General features: G+C 49.2%; 1 protein-coding gene across 1 annotated transcript in view; it reads right to left on the bottom strand.

The window, feature by feature from the left end:
* XYLT1 (xylosyltransferase 1) overlaps positions 1–20280 on the bottom strand; it is a 287011-nt gene that overhangs the window by 123022 nt on the left and 143709 nt on the right. Inside the window, exon 3 of the mRNA XM_072942672.1 lies at positions 317–827. Coding sequence (XP_072798773.1) covers positions 317–827 — 511 coding nt within the window. The remainder of the gene's footprint in view (positions 1–316; positions 828–20280) is intronic.

Here is a 20280-nt window from a genome sequence, read left to right as displayed (position 1 = left end):
TTCAATTACAGTAATATTCACATCAATTTCCATCCCAACGTTCTGCTGAGAGAGAAAACAAATTGTGTCAATCCCATCGCCTCTGACAACTTCCACACCAGCCCTGATTGCACTGTATTGTATCCTTTGCCACAAAGGCAACTGGTTCAAGCTGTAACAAAAGGTAATTTGATTTTGCGAAACTTTTCTCACACAAGACTTTAGAACTCAGGGAGGACCTGAACAAAAGGTCTCCTGTCTTGATTTGAGGTTTGAAAAATAGGGCGGTCATTCCCAGAAGGTGCGAGGGTGTGAGCAGAGCGAGGCTGGGACTTACCTCCGAGCGGACAGAGCCGGGTGACCTTCTCGGGCATCAGCAGCCCGAGCTTGTGGCGGCAGTAGGTCTCCCCAATCTCCTGGCGGCAGTGCTTGGACTTAGAGCGGGACAGCGCGGAGATGGCCTCCTTGCCCGAGATGTCGCACTTGAGGGGCTGGTCGTACTTGACCTCGGGGGGGCTGCCCCCGCTCTTCCGGGCGTGGGGCTGTCGGGGGGCATCCTTCCCTCGGCTGCCGTTCACCGCGGCTTTCTCCGCGGGAGGCAGCACCTCGTTGGTACCCTTCCCCGGGGACAGACGCCCCTTCCCCTTCTCCTCCTGCTCCAGCTTCCTCTTCAAAAGCTCCTTCTGTCCCTTCGGGGGCTTCTTCGCCAACTCGGGCTGGTGCTTTTGCTTTTGAGTCCTGGGTGCAAAGTTACTATTGTCCACGTTCTCAAAATCCTTGGGCACCGAGTTCTCATTGTTGCTGTCTGTTCGCACTTTCTCTTTCGGCCGGTGAGAGAAGTAGCCATCCTGCAGAAGACAAGAAAGAAACACAGAAGAGAAACTTGACTGAGCCATCATGCTAAGGAGATGGGCCCTGGAGAGTGGGGCATGTAGGTGTGGAAGTCGGGGACCTGGTTCCACGCCCAGCCTTTGCTACGAGCTTTACGTTAGAGTTCACATTAGGTTTTTCTCTCTGGACCCCAGTTTCCCCATCTGGAAATATGAGATGTTCCAACTAGAAACAGAAGCTTTTGCAAGCTCTACTGTACTATGACTATGATTTTCAATGCTTGTTATTAACCACACCCCTTTTTCATGTACGTTTCCTTAATTGTCTCTTGTCATTGGAATCCAGACAGTTTGTTCCAAGCTCCCTGTTTAAATGCCAGCAGAGAGCGCCGTGGTGGTTTATTCAATGGTTGGAAACGCCACACTAAAGCTATAGTGGGAGAAAATATTGGTAGGACAGTATACACATTCCATAGCCTTTAGAATACACTCATAGATATGTGCCATAAGAGAAAGCCATAGTTAATTCTGATGGGGAGACATCACTGGCTATCTTGAGGGGAATGTGCATTTTCTAGGACAATCCTTACAATGAGTCCTGGGGGATGAAAACTTGCAACAGTCTTGTGTTTGAGCTTTGACTCTTGATGTCTGTTCCTGAAGCAAACCTGATAAAGTCACCCAGTGATTAAGACTCACTGGGGGTCAAGAGAAAGGTCAAGAGTCGTTCTGGAGACTACGAGTCTTTCCAGGAAGGCGGGCACCCCAAATTCAGCTTCTCCATAGGTGGGTGGGCCCTGGCCATTCTGAGCTCAGATTAAATGCACCATTCAACTAACGTTCTGCATCATTTCCAAATCACAGTGCTTCTGCTTATAGCCCATTACAAAGGCATTAACCTGAAAGAGAATCAACTGTCCCAAAGCTAGTCGAGGGGACACAGAAGCCACAGAGAATGCTAATTGGCTCCATAAATCTACATCCATTGCTACAGAAACATATTGGCAGTGAGTAGCAATTCCTAGGGTAGACTTCCTCGTTCATTTTCCTAGATGTGCCTCTTAAAGGTTCTCAAGGAAGAGGACGGTGGAATAGAACAGTGGAGGCAGTGCTGGAGCTGAGGAGCGGCTGACACTCAGCAGACACTGAGCATGGCTTCTCCTCCAGCAGGTCTGCCACTACTGTGAGCCAAATCCTGCTTGCCATTGGTTTTTGTAAATAAAGTTTTATTGAAACACAGCCACGCCTGTTCATTTATATATTGTCTGTGGCTGCTTTCTTGCTACAACAGCAGAGGTGAGCGGTTGCCATATAGACCGTCTGGTCTGCAAAGTCTAAAATATTTTTATTTGGCCTTTTCAGAAAAAGTATGCAGACCCCAGCCCTCCAGGACTGTGACTTTAGAAGGTTCCCCTCCCCCGGGCTTGCTTCGGTTGTCCCTGTCCCCAGGGCCCCTATTTGGTCCAGCAATGTGTCTGCCCCCTTTTTGCCTTTATTCTATCTCCTATAGCTTCAAGCACCAGTTTCAGGAGGGCCGTAAGAATGAAAGCGATGTTAAGATGCCTCGTGGCCATTCTGTAAGTTGGATGTAACTTTGATTCCCATTTTGCAGGTAAAGGAACTGGGCATTAGTGACTGGCCCAAGGTAACCCAGCTTGTTGGTGGGGAAGCCAAATTCAAACCTGATAGGCTGGAGACCCCACGCCATGGACTTCCAGTTCCACCACCACTTTCAGGAAGCTGCAGAGAGCCCTTTGGATCTCCATCACTCTGTCTGCTGACGCCCTGTAACCTGGCTCCCTTCCCATCCATTCCTGCTCAGCTACACGGAGCTGGGATAGGCAAGCCACCTCCAAATGGCTGTCCTGAGGCTGGCCAGTGCCCGTCAGGTGGCAGGGAGTCACAGAGAGGGAGAGGACAGTAAGGAGGGGCCACGAAGCACCAGGAGCTGGGAAGCAATGGGTAGGAAGAAGCAAACAGAATGCCAAGAGGGAGAGCAGAGTCTGTGGAGGGTCTCGGAGCGGTTGCTGGTCATGCGTGGGAACCAAAATTAGATGCCGGTCTGACACTTGGTTCCGGGCTTTCTTACCTCCTCACGCATCTTGCAAGAAAACGCCCTCAGTAAGGGGCCATGCCTCTGTTCTTGCGACCTAAACAAAATTCCCTTTTTCCCTTCTTTCTATCCAGAGGACCCTGAAGACTCCCAAGCAGCCTCTCAGATGCATTTTATGAGCACTCACTGTTAGCCAGGCGCTATATGCACACGACTCACGGGTATCACTTACTGAGTACCGACCATCACTGCACAAGGAGGCACTGTCCTCACCACAGACAGAAAGGGGAGCCAAGTCTTGCTGCTATAAGGTATCAGGTGCCAGGCACTGTGCTTAACCCTTAACATGTGATATCTCGTTTAGCCTTCAGAAATCACTGTCAAGGCAAATACTATTATTCTCCCATCTTACATAAGAGCAGGGAAGAGGGTTTGGGGGGAGCTTGGGGATGCTCAGTGATTTGACCAGACTCATCTAGGGAGGCTGTGAACTTGCACGTGTCTGATTCTAAAACTTGCCATAGTTTAGGGCCTCTTCTGTTTGGCTGAGAGGTCATCAGAGGCACATTAGATCCCCCTTCTCTATGGGGGTGCAGAAGGAGTCTCTCTCTTTGCTCACACTGGCCTAGGTTGGAATGGAGCTGGATGGGGGATGGTATTCAATAAAGCTCTTAACAGATATCCCCATTCTCTTCCTTCTAGGCATATGTACTTCCCATCCCCTGAAAACTAGGCACAGCCAAGCAACTTGCTGTGGCCAAGACACGTGACTGGGGCCAGGGCACCATTTGCCACATCCCTCTTTCTGCCACAGCATCCAGCCACACTCCTGATGGTGAAGGCTCTGCATCCCGAGCGAATCCAGGGTGAAGCAGAGATTCCACCACCTCCACGGGCAGAATAAACCTCCGTTGCATCCCATCACTGAAGTTTGGGGATCTTTGTTACTGCGGCATGGTCTAGCTCATCCTGATTAACTCAGGAGCCAATCTGATCTGCTCTCTTCCTCCTAGCTGTCCTAAGATACAGGAGCCAATTTATTCTTATTATCATTTTTTTGGTTTTAACAGTTACAAAATCAGTTTGATGATGACTCCTGTCCGAGAACATGAATTTAAATTCTGTCCCTAAGCCTGTTTTCTAGACGTTAACGAGAAGGCGGAGAGTGAGCAGAAGGGCCTCTGCCCTCACAGCCATCTGCATCCTCGCTCATCAGACACATCTTAAGTACCTCCTATGTACCGTTCCTGGGTTGTTCTCTTTCCTCATTAACTGATGCGCATGAGTTTGTTCTCCAAGCAGAAAGCCTCCAGAAACCACAGATTTTAAAAACTCACGTTCTCCACCACTTTCTGGCAGAACTTCTCTAAGGAAAACCAGACACAGGAAACACTGCAATTAACGAAGCTAATCTGACCATCAGAGAATGGCTGGTTCCTCCGGTTAATTTGTGATATCAGGACCAGGTGCCACTATCAATTCTAATAACAACTCATGATTAATAAGCATCGTCTGCTCAGAGACGGCCCCGCAATGGGGAGGGCTAGCTCAGTGTGGCCCCGTGGCCTTCCGGCTGGCCCCAGATGCTACTCAGCTGCTGAGGGAAATGAAAAAATTCAGGTGTAAGAGGAAAGGGGAGCATTTTGTATTCTGGAATGCAGAGCCCCCAGATATTAGAGAGCTTCCACAAAGGTCACTGGGGCACAGTAAGTGAGAATCAGGCATCACTCAGAGGCCTGAGATCTGTCACACTGAGTCAGTGCTGCTTCCTGGAGTAGCTGATCAGTTCTCTTACTTCTTCCCCCAACAGTTTTCTTTTTTGACATTTTACTTTATTGTGATAAGAACACTTAACCCTCTTAACAAATGTTTTAAGCACACAATACAGTATTGCTACCTACCGGCTCAATGCTGTAAAGCAGGGCTCTAGAATGGATTCACCCTGCAGAACTGAGATTTTATGCCTGTTGACTGGTGACTCCCCATTTCCCCCTCCCTCTGCCCCTGGCAACCACCATTCTACTCTCTGAGTCTCTGAGTATGACTATTTGAGATGTCTTATGTAAGCGGGATCCAGCAGTATTTGTCTTTCTGTGCCTGGCTTATTTTACTCAGTATAATGTCCTCCAGATTCATCCATATTGTCTCACATGGCAGGATTTCCATCTTTTTTAAGGCTGAGTAATATTCCATTGTGCCACTGTACATATATGGGACATTTCCTTTATCCATCCACCCCCCCCATGGGCACAGATCTCACCTCACGTCCCCTCTAACTCTTTACCTACTCATCAAGAGGCAAACGGGCCTCAGCTTTTCTTGCCCTGGATGATGGAGATCCAGACATTCAAACCTAGGTTCCCTTCCCCATAAAGACCCACCTTGAGAGGTTTCCAGGCAAATACATGCAAGATAATCATCACACCCTGAGCACCCATGTCCCCTGTGACCCTTCACACACCCTGGGTCCCTCATCCTCTCCAATACCCAGTGAAGTATGAGTCCTAACTAGGGGGAAGAAACTAAGGCCCAGGGAGGTTAAATAACTTGACCAAGGTCACATTGCTAGAGATGAAGTGATTCAAACTCTGCATGCCTTGGTGTCCTCATCTGGAAAATGAGGATATGAAAATAATACTTACCTCTTGGGTATCTGGTAAGGATGAACGTATGTAAAACTTCCCGTACATGCCCACCACCCCCAAGGCAGGAGGATGAATGAGCAAAGAATTCAGAGTAGGTTCCCTACCAATTAACACTGAGCCCCAACCGTCTCACCCCGGATGGTCTCTGCATGGAGGACAGATTGGTTATTATTTCTTCATTATGATCAACAAGCTGTGTCCCTTTTATTCTTAAGCAATCCTACACTCTCACCTTGGGTTATTTAGGCAAATGCAACCCTTTGACTTATTTTATTTTAACATACTTATTACAATGATTGCACATTCAAATGTTTGCGTGCGAGCTCCAAAACTCTAATTGCTCTGCTGTTGCCTTACCTCTAAGCTGCTGCTAGAATCCATTTTTATTCTGGAGAAATAATTAAATGCAATAACGTCCTCCATTCCCATTCAACCTTGGGCATGTTTAGAGCCAGTTCAATCAGGTAGAAATATGCTAAGCACACTAAGGCTTCGAGAGGCAGGTTACGTGGCCCAGGCTGCTGTTTCGAGGACACCTGGGTTCTCATCTGTCCTTCCTATTTCTCTAATGTCCAGGCTTCAGGATGGACCTCTATTCACTAGTTCAGTTGAATCTGGGTCCCTTGGTTCTGCTTCGGAGGGGTGGAGGTGGGTCGCTGTGGTTTCTAAACTCTCCACTCCTTGATGAGCCTTTGCTCTTACTTTTTGTGTAGAAAGAACCCCGAGCAGAAAGGAAGAGACTGAGGTTCTTGCCTTGCTTTAGCAACAGTCCGATTTTCTCGTCCATAAAATGACAGGTGCTGCGTGTGTGCTGCTAAACATTCTCTGAATTAGTCCTGAGTCAATACGATCGACTAACAAAGGTCTATCGTTTCAGATCGTTGAGAGGTAACTGATGACTGTAAGAGACCAGGGACTGAGGGATGGAAGGACTCGCCTAAGTGCATCGTCTTCTCCCTGTCTCATCCTGTGATCATTTTCTCCAGCAGTTCTTTGACCTAGGAGAGATTATTTCCTCCCTCTGTGCCTCAATTTCCTCATCCATCCCAGGGGCTGAGGCTGGCACCTACCTCCCGGGAACTGAGAGAACTGATGAAGCACAGAACACAGTGCTGGACACGTGCAAGGTGCTTACAAAACACATGTCTATTAGAAAACACACGTCCAGTGCTGGTTCTGCCCCAGGCTCTGTTTCAAGCCCTCTGCACAGACTAATTCATTTGATCCTCATGAGGACTCTATGAAGGAGATGCTATGATATTCTCCCCGTTTTTTGGATGTGAGCACGAAGGTTCAGAGAAGTTAAATCCAGATCTAGGAAGCAGAGGAGCCAGAATTCGAATCCGGGCAGTTGGGGTCCAGAGGCCACACCTGCCAACACCACACTGCATCTCAGCAGCTGTTAGGAATAGGGATGGTGCCAAAGGGGAGCCCTGGCCAGGTGCGCTGCACAGACGTGAGGGCGCCTGTCCCACCTGCTCACTCATCCTGACCAGTTTATGGCTTCCTTTTGTGCCATGTGGACGCACAGCCAGCTGAGTAGCTGTTGCTGTTGAACTCAGGGTCCGAGGCTTCATTCCAATCACCAAGGTGACCAAGGCCATTGGGAGGGACACTTGGGGGTGAAGCCTGTACCTGCTTCCAAAAGGACCTTGGTGCCAGGGTAGGGGACTGGAGGAGGCACAGCGTGCGTGGCTGCACCCAATTAGGACATGCAATTACCCTGGCTGCCAATGCAAACAGACGTCACAGAGGCCCCTCGCTCGGCTCATTCGCATGCACAAAAGTGGCGGGGCTGGCCAGCGCGCTTAGAAACAAGTGGGCTGCACTGGGCACGGACAGGCCATGATTTAATAGGACCCTCAATAATAAGCCTAGTGTAATTTAGCAAATTTAGTAATGTTACAGGGATGGATGGCATGGGGTGAGGTGGGAGGGAGCTGGACTGAGAGAGCTGGCTTGGAACCCAGCCTCTGCCCCTCAGCCCTGAGATGCAAGGAAAGAAGCTTAGCCTCTCAGAGCCTCAATTTTCTCATCTACAAAATAAAAAGGAGGGGGAGTGGGTAAGAAGACCTATTTTGCAAAGGTGAGGGAGAAATTAAATAATATGGCATGCTTCTATTTCATTCTGTTTAACAACAGAACACTTAGCACAAAGCTTGATAGAGACTCAGAACTCAATGGACATTTTTAGCAGGCACCCCAGCATTTGATGAGCAGACCTAAATCTTTTGGAAAGGCAGGGTTGGGAGGTGAAGTGTGTTCAAATCCACCCTACCTCTGCCACTTGCTGTGTGATGCTGGGCACAGTACCTAACTTGGACAGCCTCAGTTTCCCGCTCTGTAAAATGGGCATAATAACTAGTACCAACCTAACGGGGGTTTTATGAGAGTCCAGAGAGTTAATACACATAAAGCACTTAGTATAAAGCCTAGAACTTAATACATGTTAGCTGCAATTTATTAAACTGGAATTAATGATTGCAGTGATGACCAAATGAGGTGGTTCTCAAAGTGTGCTCTGGGGACTCCCATGGGTCCCGAAGACCCTTTCAGGGGATCTTCAAGGTTACTATTTTCATCATAACTTGAAGATATTATTTTCCTCTTTTCACTCATTCTCTCATAAGGACACAGCGGAGTTTTCCAGAGGCTACATGATGTGTGAAATCACAACAGATTGAAAGCAGAGGCAAATCTGAGAGTCCAGCTGTCTTCTATTAAGCCAGATATTCCAAAGATTTGCAAAAAATGTAAAACAGTGCCTCTTTTCCTAATTTGTTTTTGTTGTGGAGAATATACGCACTTTTCATAAAAAATTTTACTTACATATACACTTAATGGGTTATTGTTATTTTAAGTAAATCAATAAAAATTTTTTAAGAATGCCTTGGTTTAAATTTCAATATACAGCAAATAATGGATAGACATAACTTACATAAACAAAAGCTCTTTGGGGGTCCGAAATAATGTGTGAAAGTATAAGGGGGTCCATGGAGACCAACAAGTTTGAGAATCGATGACATAATACAGACTTATAATCCTAAATACCTACTCACTGAGGAAATAAAACGTTCAGTACCTTTTCATGTTGAGTGTATCCCTATATGCCAAGCCTTTGAATATACATTTTACCCGCACACACAACAAATACACACACACACACACACGTAGAAATCTAGGTCAGGTGGAAACGGGATGCTGAGAAATACTTTTACAATACTTTTGCAGAGAGAGAGGCAACAGCCACCCGGAACTCTGAAGTCCTGAGCTGTCCTCTGGGGGGACCTGCCGGCAGATTTTCCCTTTGACCAAGCTCTAGCCAAGACCCTCTGAGCCCTTAGAAGGGCCCCAACCTTGGCCTGTAAAGGCCTGAGCAAATGCTAACATACTTTCTGACAGCTCAAGGCCATAGTCCTTGGATGACACTAGCCCCCCTTACAGCGCCTGCCTGAGAAAACCCAAAGCTGCCAAGAGAATCTAGTTTGTTCTGGTCAGCCCCCCAAGACAGGGCCCCTGCATCTCAGCCTCTTTGGGGGGGGCGGGGGGTGTAGAGGACTAACTTGGAGAAGCACCAGGTAGCAAACCCAGATGAGTTTCATGGGGACACAGCCCCTTTTTCCTGCTTGTTGTCATTTTTTTACTTCTCTGACTCTACTGAGCCCCCGCTCACCACCCCCACCACCAATTTCCCTCACGCTCCCTTTAAAACACCCAGTCCCTCTGTACAAACCACAGCGGAGTTCGGTTCGTACTGGATTCCTTCCCTTCGTGCAATAATATTTTACCAATTAAAATATGTCCTCGCAGCCTTGTTTACCCCTGACACTGCCCAAGGCCACTCGGCCTGGACCTCCACCCCGAAACGCCACATGCTCGGGGCCTAAGCGCGAGAGGCCGGCGGAAGTGCGCTCAGAGCCCGACACCAGCCTCGACCCGCGCTCTCCTTCCAGCCCCACGGGGAGGATGTGGCAGTGCCAGTCACAACGAACAGCCCAGTGTGCCTGAAGGCGTGAATAACAAAGCCTTCTGGACTCGTCTAAGACAGACTTTCTCAGCTACGATATCGTGGCCATTTGGGGCCAGGTAACGCTTTACTGTGGAAGCTGTCCTGAGCGAGGTAGGATGTCGAGCAGCACATGTGATTTCTATCCATTAGGTGACCACAACACCCCTGTGAAAACCAAGAATGTCTCTAGACATCACCAAATGTACCCTGGGGGGTAAAAATCACCCCTGGTTGAGAACCACGGCTCTGAGGCAAGCGCTCCGGAGGCCGACGCTGGCAGGCTTGCTGCTTAGAGCTGTTTCCACCCAGAAACAACAGCCCCAGTGATGCGCCAAAGTGGTCAGAACAGGAGAGCTAAGCCAGGAAGAAAGGAGAAAGGGTCCAAGTTACCCAAGCAAAAGTGTTCTGGGGGGAGGGGCTGGAGGTGATCAGAAGCAGCAGCACATGCACGGGGGGGGGGGGGGGGGGGCGGCGGTTAGAGTCCCCGGCTGGAGAAGGGGGTGACTCCCAGGAGGTGGGACATTCATTTGAGCCATGGAGAGTCCCCGAGCTGCTGGCGCCTCCCTAACTTAAACCAGAGGTCATGACTGGGGCCCCAGTGGTTCCATCAAGGGCACAGACGTTTGGTTGGCTTCGTAGAGTGTTTTCATTTGTTTCATTTTTAGTCCCAGCCAACATTTCAAAATCTAGAGATTTCATCTAAAAATCTGGATTTCCGCTCTCGAAACATCAGGGGACCTGACAGCACTGGGCTTGGATTCCTACGTGTGACAACGGTCTGGGGCTGATCAGTGGCCGGTAGCGTGGAGGAGGGGCACTGCTCTGCAGATGATCACAGCTCTCGTCCAGCCTGGCCCACATCCTCTCACCCACCCTCACGCCCTGAGCCTGTGAGGTGAGACTCTGGTCAAAATCAAGGACCCGAGGTCTTCAAGTAACTCTACTTCAGAGCCTTGCCTCAAAGATCTCAGAACCCTTAGGGAATCCTTTCACTCTAGAATCTTCTGTGGAGGTGGGACTGCCCCTTGTGGGCTGTTCTGAAAACATATGGTACCATTTCTGGTTGCCACAATGACTAGGGGATGCTCTTGGCAGAGAGTGGGTGGGGGAACACCAGATCCCTAGCAATGCATGTTTCCAAAGCAATAAAGACTTGCCCTACATCCTGCAGGACTTCCGAATGTCTCTAGATGTCCTGTGGGTCAACAACTCATTTTTAATTATGGGGGCCAGGAACTTAGCACAAAGTTACAAATGACAGGGGACTTCTGAAGGCTTTTAATGTAACTGACTTTTCTAGGAAAGTAACTACTGTTTAACTCAAGGAGAGCTCTTACATCATTCAGAATTTTACCACAATTTCCAAAAACTGACGTCATCATAATCCATGCAAAGTTACCAACAAGCACACCTGTTCTCCACCTGCACTTGTGACTACACTTCTCGGCGATCCGGCATCCGGCACCTGACCCTTTCGACACTCAAAGTGAGATCCAGCAGCCAGCAACATCAATATCCCTGAGAGTCTGTTAGAAATGCAGAGTCTCAGGCCCCCTGCCTGGACCCACTGGATCAGAATCTGCATTTTAACGAGATCCCCATGGGGTTCATCTGCACAGTACAGTCTGATGGTGGCGTCCCTGGTCATTTACAGAATGAAATACATATTATTTTAAGTTACTTTTACATATTCGTTATATTATTATCAGGGCAGTGTATTGATCTGTTTTAGAGTCGTGAGTGTAAGTAGGTTTTAACAAGTATGGATTTCATTTCACGATAGATAAAAGGCGTATCTTAAAAGATTTACTGCATGAAGAAGGGTTGGGTTCGACAGGACTGAGAATCACTGGTTTATCTGTTCTCTGTACTTTAATCAGGTGCCTACTCCCTGCCAGGCATGGCAGAGGCCAAGGGAAGGAAAGCATATGAAGACATGCTTTCTGCTGGTGGTGGAGCCCAGATACAGCAGAGGGAAGCAGGCACAGACAGCAATCAATTCAAGACAGGATGAGAGTGAAGGGGTGCAGTGTGCGGATGGAGGGGTGCCAAGGGTTTCATCAAGAATTGGATCCGAACATGGTCTAGGGTCCAAGGCGAGCGGAGGAGGTTCACAGAGAGAGCAGTCTTCCTGCTCAATCTTGAGAAGAAAAGGCATGTTCATGAGGCAGACAAGGCAATCAAGGGCAGGGGAGCCCAGCAGAAAAATCAAACTTCATAATGACAACAATCGATCGTAGCTAACACTTACAGAACATTCATTCCATGAACTGTGTTAACACTTGACACAGACTATCTTTAAAAACCCCAGAACAATGTGCTAATTAACTGGATGGGGGTGGGGAATCCTTTCACAATGTATCTGTACATCAAATCCTCACGTGGCACACTTTAAATACTGTACAATTTTATTTGTCAATTATACCTCAGTACAGCTGAAAAAGAAAATCCCAGAACAACTTTTTTTTCATTAGTATCTGCATTTTGCAGGTGAGCAAATGTATGGAGGCACAGAGAGGTTAAGTAACATGCTCCAAATCACACAGCACGGGTATAAACTCTACTGCCTTCAGCTGTTAGCAGCCAGCCTTCTCAGAATGCCCCACATGTATCCAAAAGACCCCTAGTGGGTGAACCACCTCCACCAAAGGCCCTGGGGGAAAGCCAACACTAAGTGGACTGAAGTCTTAAAGGAGTAGGGACGGTCAGCAAGTAGACGGTTACTTGAACAACTTGAATCCTTGGTGTAAAGTCCTGTTGTCTCTGTTACTTGAGACCAACTCCTGCTCTGTAGCCCGGACCCCAAGGTGCTGTTTGTCGTGGTTTTATTTCCCTACACACCTTCCGTGCTTTTCCTATCTCCGCCCCCAGGGAGCCCTCCCTGTTCTGGCATCTCTGGCTCAATATTCTCCCCTCCAGGTCTTCTGGGAAACGGGCACTTGAGGAGACAAACAGGCCTCCTGTTGATGAAAAACATCCAGCTTTCAAACTCATCCTTTGCATCTGCCGGGTCCCCCTCCCCCTACACTGCCACAAGTGGGTAATGAATGACCCACTTGTGAGCTCATTACTGCAGAGTCTCTAAAGAAAATGTAAATGCTCACGGAGCCAGGGATATAAATAAGGAAAGATGCCTGTAAATAAATAAATAAATACACACACACACAAACCCAATTAATTCATACCGTCCGAGAGCCAGAGCCATTCAGGGTGGGGAGAGGAAGAAAGGAAAGGCACCGAATATCACCAGTCATGTGATTTCAGAACTGAGCTTCCCAGCAGCTGCCAATAAATTATTTTTACTGTGCAGAGGTACAAATGAATAGGCTGCTGGTGCCCCCTAAATCTCCTTTATGAGCCTGTGTTTGCCTTGGCCCCTCCTACCGGGGACGGGGCTTGCAAGCCAGTTTCCATTGGCCAAGGTCTCCAAGAAGGCTGCCTTTTTGTGGGCCTACCCCCTGCAAACTGTAGGAGCCCCACCAGTACTTCCTGTTTACGAGACAGTTTGGCAGGACATGGAGCACAGCCATCTCTGTCAAGGGCCCCAGGGATGGAGGTGACAGCGGTGCTTATTTCAGTAGCTGTTGCAAACGACTTCTGCCGCCTGGCCCAAAGGGGCTGCTGCTCGTGGGACGGGATGTGCCATTCATGGCCCCAAAGCCCACTAGCCCCTGACACTCGTTCTCTAGCAGGCTTCAGGGTGCAAAACCTCATCACAACCGACTTCTGTGTGTTCTGCTCTCCCCAAAAAGGAGAGTATTGGTCACTCCCTTCAGATGGAATGTGTCTGCTGTCCATCTGTCAAACTGTGCTGAGCCAGGTGGGGGACAGTGGGTTATCAGGGCCACTGTGACATGCAGGTCACTGTGTGGTGGGGAGGATCACAAGTCCATGCTCTAGGGTCAGTTTTCTGGATTTGAAGCCTGGCCTTGCCACTTCCTAGCTGTGTGACCTTGGGAAAGTTAGCTAACCTCTCTGAGCCTTGGTTCCTTCCTATGTAAAATGGGTATAATAGTATCTAAACCTCATAGGGTCAATGAGATGATATCACGACTTAATCAGTGTCAAAGCGCAGTTCAAAGCACGGGGTCAATGGAAGGTAGCTGTTATGAGCATCATTTCCTCCAAACTTCTCCAGTAACTGTCCGTGGTGCATTCCTTTACACGTATCTACTGAGTGCCAAGTACGTGCTAGCCACCATCTCTGGCAGCAGGGTTCTGTCTATGACTAAGACAGAGAGACACCTGCTCTCAGAAAGCTTACGTTTTAATAGAATGAGACAGACAACCAACCTACAAACAATTCAATAAAAAGATTAAAAACAGATGGAACATGTTGTGAATGCCTTGCCAAGCATCTGTTGTATGTTTTTATCCACCCATTTTAAAGATAAAGAAACTGAGGCAAGAAGAGGTTCTCCAAGCAGGTTGAAGAGCCAGGCCTGTGCAGCCCCAGAGAGTTGGAAAAGGGGAAGAGGTACTGAAGAGAGGCTGGGTGCCCAGGGAGCATGTGAAAGGGCTGTTCCTGTCTCCTCTTGCCCTTCCTGTGCTGCGTAGAGACATCCCTCCCCAAGACCATGTTCCGTCCAGGTTGAACAGATGGTTTGCTATTGGACAAGTTCCTTATTCAAGGGGCTGTTGAGTGGACCTTTTCTGGCCAGTGTGCCCTGACTTCCGAAGTCTGGCTGGATTCAGACAAAGGAGCTCCCCGTTATCCTCAGACGACCCAGCAGAAGGTGGTTCTGGGAGACCCAATGGACCACAGTTGTTCAGGCCACTAGGTGGCTCCTTCTGTGAACTCTACAGTGTGTGAGATGCTAGCTGTACCGACAGTCCGAAGACAGGCAGGCTGCCTTCTCTCTGGAGGGGACCCGTCCCCAAGAAGTTCTTGAGTCTTCAGTTTCTGGGGACCTTCAGGGTCTCCTCAGGTCTCCCGCTGCCTTCTTGCTCCAGGCGGGTCACTTTGCTTTCCAGAAGGCAGTATTCCCATTAGGATTTTTCACCTAAGAGGAGTTGGAGTCAGCAGAATATTATCTGTTGTATCCACACGTCTGAAGTTGACAGCAGGGGAATCCTAGCTGACACTGGCTGCTCAGGACTTTATCACGCAGCCCCTCCCTCCCTTGCATACCTTTCATCTCTGCCACTAGAGCGACACAAAGAGGCAGTGTTGCCCAGCGGTCGGGGGCGTGAGCACTGAAGCAGACTACCTGGGTCCCTGTGTCATTTAAAAGTTCTTCGACCTTGGGCAATTTTCCCAGCTGTAACCAGCTCACAGAAGCGGGATGAGGAGGAAGTAAGTCATTGCTGGAAAAGCACGTAGGACAGTGCCTGAAACGCAAATCACAGCTATAAATAATACTCCTTTTAGTAGAAGGATATCCTTTTTGACAGATGAGTAAACAGAGGCTCAGAACAGTAAAGACACTTGCTTGGGGCCACACAGGTCAGGGATTTAAACCACAATGACTGACCCCGGAGCCCCAGCTCACAGTGACTTCCCAAAACAGCCCCTGCAGGCCACAGACTGGGAATAAGCGGCTCTCATTAGGAGTGAGACACCTAGAAAGAGGGCTGGCAGTTTCTCTGGGGGCGGGGGGTGGGCAGCCAAGCCTGCAATTTCAGATCCGCCCTGGGCTCACCCTCTGTGCAGAGAATGGCCCAAGGGGGTCAGATTCCAGGCGGTATCTGGTTTCATCCACCTCCAGGCCATTGATGGTTCCAGCAGGATGGCCAAAGAAGATCAAGAGGGTCAGGCTGGGCCTCCCCCACTTCCCGCTTCCAATGTTAATTACTGCTTGTAACCAAGGCTTGAGGTGTCCAGGTGAGCAATTATCGGACAACTGTAAGTCTTGGAAGAAGCCAGGCAGAGGGCACCCCACCTTCGCTGGGACAGCCTTGCAGGGTGCTGCTTCAACTTCGTTCAGACCCCCAGGAGGTCAGCCTGCCTGCACCTCTGGGTCTCTGCCCTCTCTCTGCCCTCTGTCCCCATCTCTCGTTTCCCTCCCACCCCACTGTCCTGCATCATTCTGCAGTCAAAAGGCTGCCTATGGCCTGGGACATTTAAGAAGTTGTTAAACGTTTGAAGAATCAAGGTGGTAAAATGTACTGTGGTTTTTTTAAATCATTTTCTAAAATGGATCTAAATATTTTTAACATAAATGTTTATCAAATACAGAAATTTTTAATATAATCAATCTTATGAACAATTTCAAAACATCCTGAAAGTTCAGAAAAATTACATAACACTCGCACGTACCAATCATGCCATGCTTTTTCCAATTCTTGAAAGGAATCAAGTTTTACAGTTGAAACACCTCTGATCATTTAAGCCCCATTTTCAACACGCCAGAAGTCACTTCTGCCCTTCACATTTGTGTGCCTCTATTTTCAGTAACTTAGTATATGTCCACATATAAATATATAATATTGTTTTTTGTGTTTATGAGTTTGACAAAATGGCACCAGGCTGGCTGTAAATACATGCTTGTTTCATTCACTATTTTATTAGTATCCCTCCTCCTACCCCTTTTCCTTAGTTTTTGTTCTCAAGTCTCCCCTCAGATAACATGATACACTGAGAATGGGAAGCATTTAGTCCAGTGGTTCTCAACTCTGCTGCCCACTGGACTCACCCGGAAGCTTTTAAAAATGCCGGTGCCCAGGCTGCAGCCCTGGAGATACTGATTTCGTTGGTCCGGGCTGGAGCCCGGGAATCGGAACTTTTCAGAGCTCCCCTGGTGACTCCAATGTGTAGGCAGAGGTGCAAACCCCCATTTCAGGGTCAGTCCCTCCTAGACACCAGAGGAAAGGAAGTACGCCTGCGGCCGGCCTGCAATGTCCCATGGAACAGTGGGCAGAGGAGGAGTGGGACAGGAGGCAGGCTGGGAGGGGCACCTTGTGGCCACACCCCTGGTGGTGACTCTGCTCGGCTACTTGGTGCTCTCTGGACCCTGTTCACCATCTGCAAACTGGGCATGTGGGGGCAGGACAACACTAACACCCTGTTAGTCTTTTTCTTATTGAAATATAGCCAGTTTACAATGTCATGTTAATGTCTGGTGCACAGCAGTGATTCAGTTACACACATATATATATATACACATAGTCCTTTTCATATTTTTTATTATAGACTATTAAAAGGTATTGAATATAATTCCCTGTGCTATACAGTAGGACCCTGCTGCTTATCTACTTTATATATAGTAGTTAGTATCTGCAAATCCCAAGTAACTTTAGCTGGCTACCATTTCAACGTCTACACTTACATTGTGAAAAGTTGATCATCATGGTTCCTAAAAACCTGAACACAAGGAAAAGGAAACAATGTTATTCCACCCCAGCGAGATCAAGTTGCCTGTGTAGGGCTAGGAGCCCAGGGCTCGCTCTGCTGCAGAGGGAGGTGTGCAAGTGTGAGGTGTTAAAAACATACTAGCACCAAGCTGAGACGCTCTCCTGGGTGGAATCAAAGAGACTTAGGGAGCGTTGGAAAGGCACTCACTCTCTCCCTGGATTACTCAAGGTTATTTAATGTCCATGGAGCGTCTCCAACCATCTTGGGGCCACATAACCCTCTTGGAAAAACACGGCCCATCAGGTCCTCTGGTTCCTTATCACAGGGACACTCTAGGATGCTACAGGTCTACGGGCCATACCTGAGACTGCAGAAAGGAGAGTGAACCCCCTCACACCACCCCCGCTCCACCAGTCAGTCTCCCAGTATAGGGATGCATCAGGAGACCCAGGACTGGCTGCATTAACTCCTCCTCCCCAATCAGTCTGACTTCATGCCCACGGCTGTGTGATGTCACTTTCTGCTTCCCAATAAGGATAATGATAATGAGTAGCATTCACTGCAAGCCAGGGACTGTTCTAAACACCCTGCGTGGACCAACTCATTTAAACCTCACAGCAGCCCTAGGAGGCAAACACTGCCAGCATTCCCATTCTACAGATGAGGAAGTCTAGGCACACAGAGGTGAAGGGACTTGCTTAAGACCCTCCACCCCGCCCTGCCCTCCATCCCAACCAGTAAGTAGCAACTGACCACTGCGCAGCAGCCCCTCCTCTACTGGCCGGGGGCCGCCCGCTGTCCCCTCCTAATCCTTCTGCAGACGTGGCCACGTCAAGGGAACAAGGGAGAGAAAGAGGGAAAACATTTTCAGAAATTATTTCCGACAGGCGCCCAGAAACTAAAATAACAACATTTGGTTTGTCTTGCTAGCTGGAGGCAAAAATCAGCTCAGGTGGGAGGAGGAGGCTGCCAGTTACAAATGCAGACGAGCTTGGCCGGCCCCGAGCTGGCCCAGTTCTGCGAGGAGTCCCAGCACCCCCAGGTCCCACCAGGAAACGAGGCCCTGGGAGCCTCCAGCTTGAAGCTCTCTAAGGAGGGTGGTGGGAGAGAAGGCGCTGCATCCTTAAGGGTGTCAATGTGAAAGTGGAAACATCCAGGGGGCTGGAAGACCTTGCTGTAGGTGGCTTTCGATGAGCCATTTTTAAGACAAGGCATAAGGTTGTAGAAAACAGGGTGAGGAATACAGCAGGGGTGGGCATTAACATCCTTCTCAAAAGCAAGAATTAGTATTTACTGCACACTTACTATATGCCCCCCGTTGCAAGGGATTTCCATGATATCATTTCAGCCTCACAATGATCCTCAAACGTAGCTACCACTATTGCTAAGCCCATTTGACAGATACGGAAACTGAGGCACAGAAATGACAAGTCACCCACCCAAGGCCGCACAGCCAGTACACAGCTGATCCAGAGCAGGAACTCAGAGCCCACCGCCTCCAAACGTCTTGCATTTTCCAACATTTCCCCACATTTCCAAAGCACCGAAGATGTGCTGGGTCCTGCGTGAGTGGGTCAAAATGAACGGGCACATCCTGTCCTGGCTGAGAAGGACGCAGGCGCGGCCCTGGAGGGCTGACAGGCTGGCACGTCTGGAGGCGAAGCCAAGCCAATGGGAGCAGATGGCGCCCGAGCAGCAGATGTTAACGCAGTTTGCTTTTTCCATATGGTTTTCTGTTTAGCTGTAATAAGTGAATTGTTCTTTAATATCTGTCAGGAGCTTAAACTCTGAAGGCCAGTGGCAGTCACAGTCACTCAAAAAGACACAAAGGAAGCTGGCCAGACCCGTCCCTTCACATCCCCGGAGAAGACGGCAGAGTGTCATGGAAGAAGCCAATTACCGCGCGGTCCAGGCCTGTGCACGTGTGCGCACACACGCGCACACACACATCCACGCACACGCTGCAGGCTGGCCCTGACAGCCAGGTTCTCACTTGACATTCTGGAGTCTCTGAAAGCCCACGTCAGTGTCCTTCGTACTCAGCAATAAGATTCAAGGGGAGTTTCAGATTTTCCCTTGGAGGGTAGGGGGAAAGCTCCAATTGAAAATGCGCAAGTGGGCTCAAGCCGCTCTGTACTCTGGGACTTTCAAAGTAACCACCGCTCACCATCTTAACGATGTACGGTAAGAAAACCCTGGAACTCTGTCTTCTGGCCCATCTCAGGATCCTTCGTGTGTCCTGGGTCAGACCCACAGCACCATCACCCCCATCCCACAGGGGTGGGGTTGGATGGTGGTGCCTGCCAGCAGTATTTTTCCATCCGTATCTCCATGTGACAAACGCTTTAACTCTCAGAGTGTCACCAACTTCACTTTCTTTGAAGGAGCAGCTGCTACTGTGTTGCTAGCAATGAGGCCCCCGTGCCCTTAAGCCAGAGAGGGAGCACAGAGGGAATGGTGCCCCCCGCCCCTCTCCCTGCCTTCACTCTTCGAGATCAACATAGAGCAGGGCCTAAGAGCTGAACTGAATCTCAGCATCGCCCCTTACGAGCTGGGTGGCCTTGGGCGAGTTATTTCGAATGTCTCCAAGCCTCAGTTTCCTCATCTGTAAAATGGGAGGAAACAGGACCCTCTTCAGTAGGCTTGTTGTGAAGATCAGATGAGAAACTGTAGGTAAAGTGCTCAGCCTGGGGGCAAGAAGACAGCGTGCCCCTAGAGGGCAGCAGCTACTTTATTATTACTATTATTACTGCTCTCTGTTGTTACCTGCTTCTCATTCCTTCCTTCATCCCACCAGTATCTGAGCACCTGCTAGGCAACACCTGTTGTTCTTGGTGCTGGGTAATGAATGAAATAGGTCCATGGGACTTACATCCTATAGGCAGAGAGACATGAGAGCAATAAATAGGGGTAAAATATGACATGATGTGGGGCTGAGTCCTCGAAAGAAAGACGGAGGAGGAGAGAGGTGGGGGTGACATTTCAGATGAAGGTCAGGGGAGACATTTCTGAGCTTGGCCTGATGGCAAGAAGGAGCCGACACAAGAAGATCCTGGGCGAGAGGCACCAGGCAGCAGGAAAAGAACAGCGATGCTCCGGTGGCAGAAGTGAGCGTGGCCTATTTCGGCAGCAGGAAGAGGCCGGTGGGACTGCAATGTGGACACAGTGCTGGAGGTGTGACAGCAGAGGGAGGCAGGGGTCCGATGGGGCTGGGCCTTGCTGTCTACGGAGAGGGAAAGAGACCAGATCTCATTTTAAGGCCCCGGGAAGACAGCGGCAGCTTTTTAAGCAGGAGGCCTTGCCGTAACCAGACTTATGTTTCAGAACGGTCCCTCTGGCTGGTGCGTGGAGGGGCCCTTCCCTCACCACTCACAGGCTCAGGCAAAGGATGGAGGAGCGGGGGAAAAGGCACAGGCAGCCCTCACCGAGGCCATGACAATCAGAACACATTTCGGGGCGCTGCTCTGGCC

The sequence above is a fragment of the Vicugna pacos genome, chromosome 18 (genome assembly GCF_048564905.1).
Source record: "Vicugna pacos chromosome 18, VicPac4, whole genome shotgun sequence".
Lineage (NCBI taxonomy): Eukaryota > Metazoa > Chordata > Mammalia > Artiodactyla > Camelidae > Vicugna > Vicugna pacos.
This window is presented reverse-complemented; position numbering and strand designations above follow the sequence as displayed.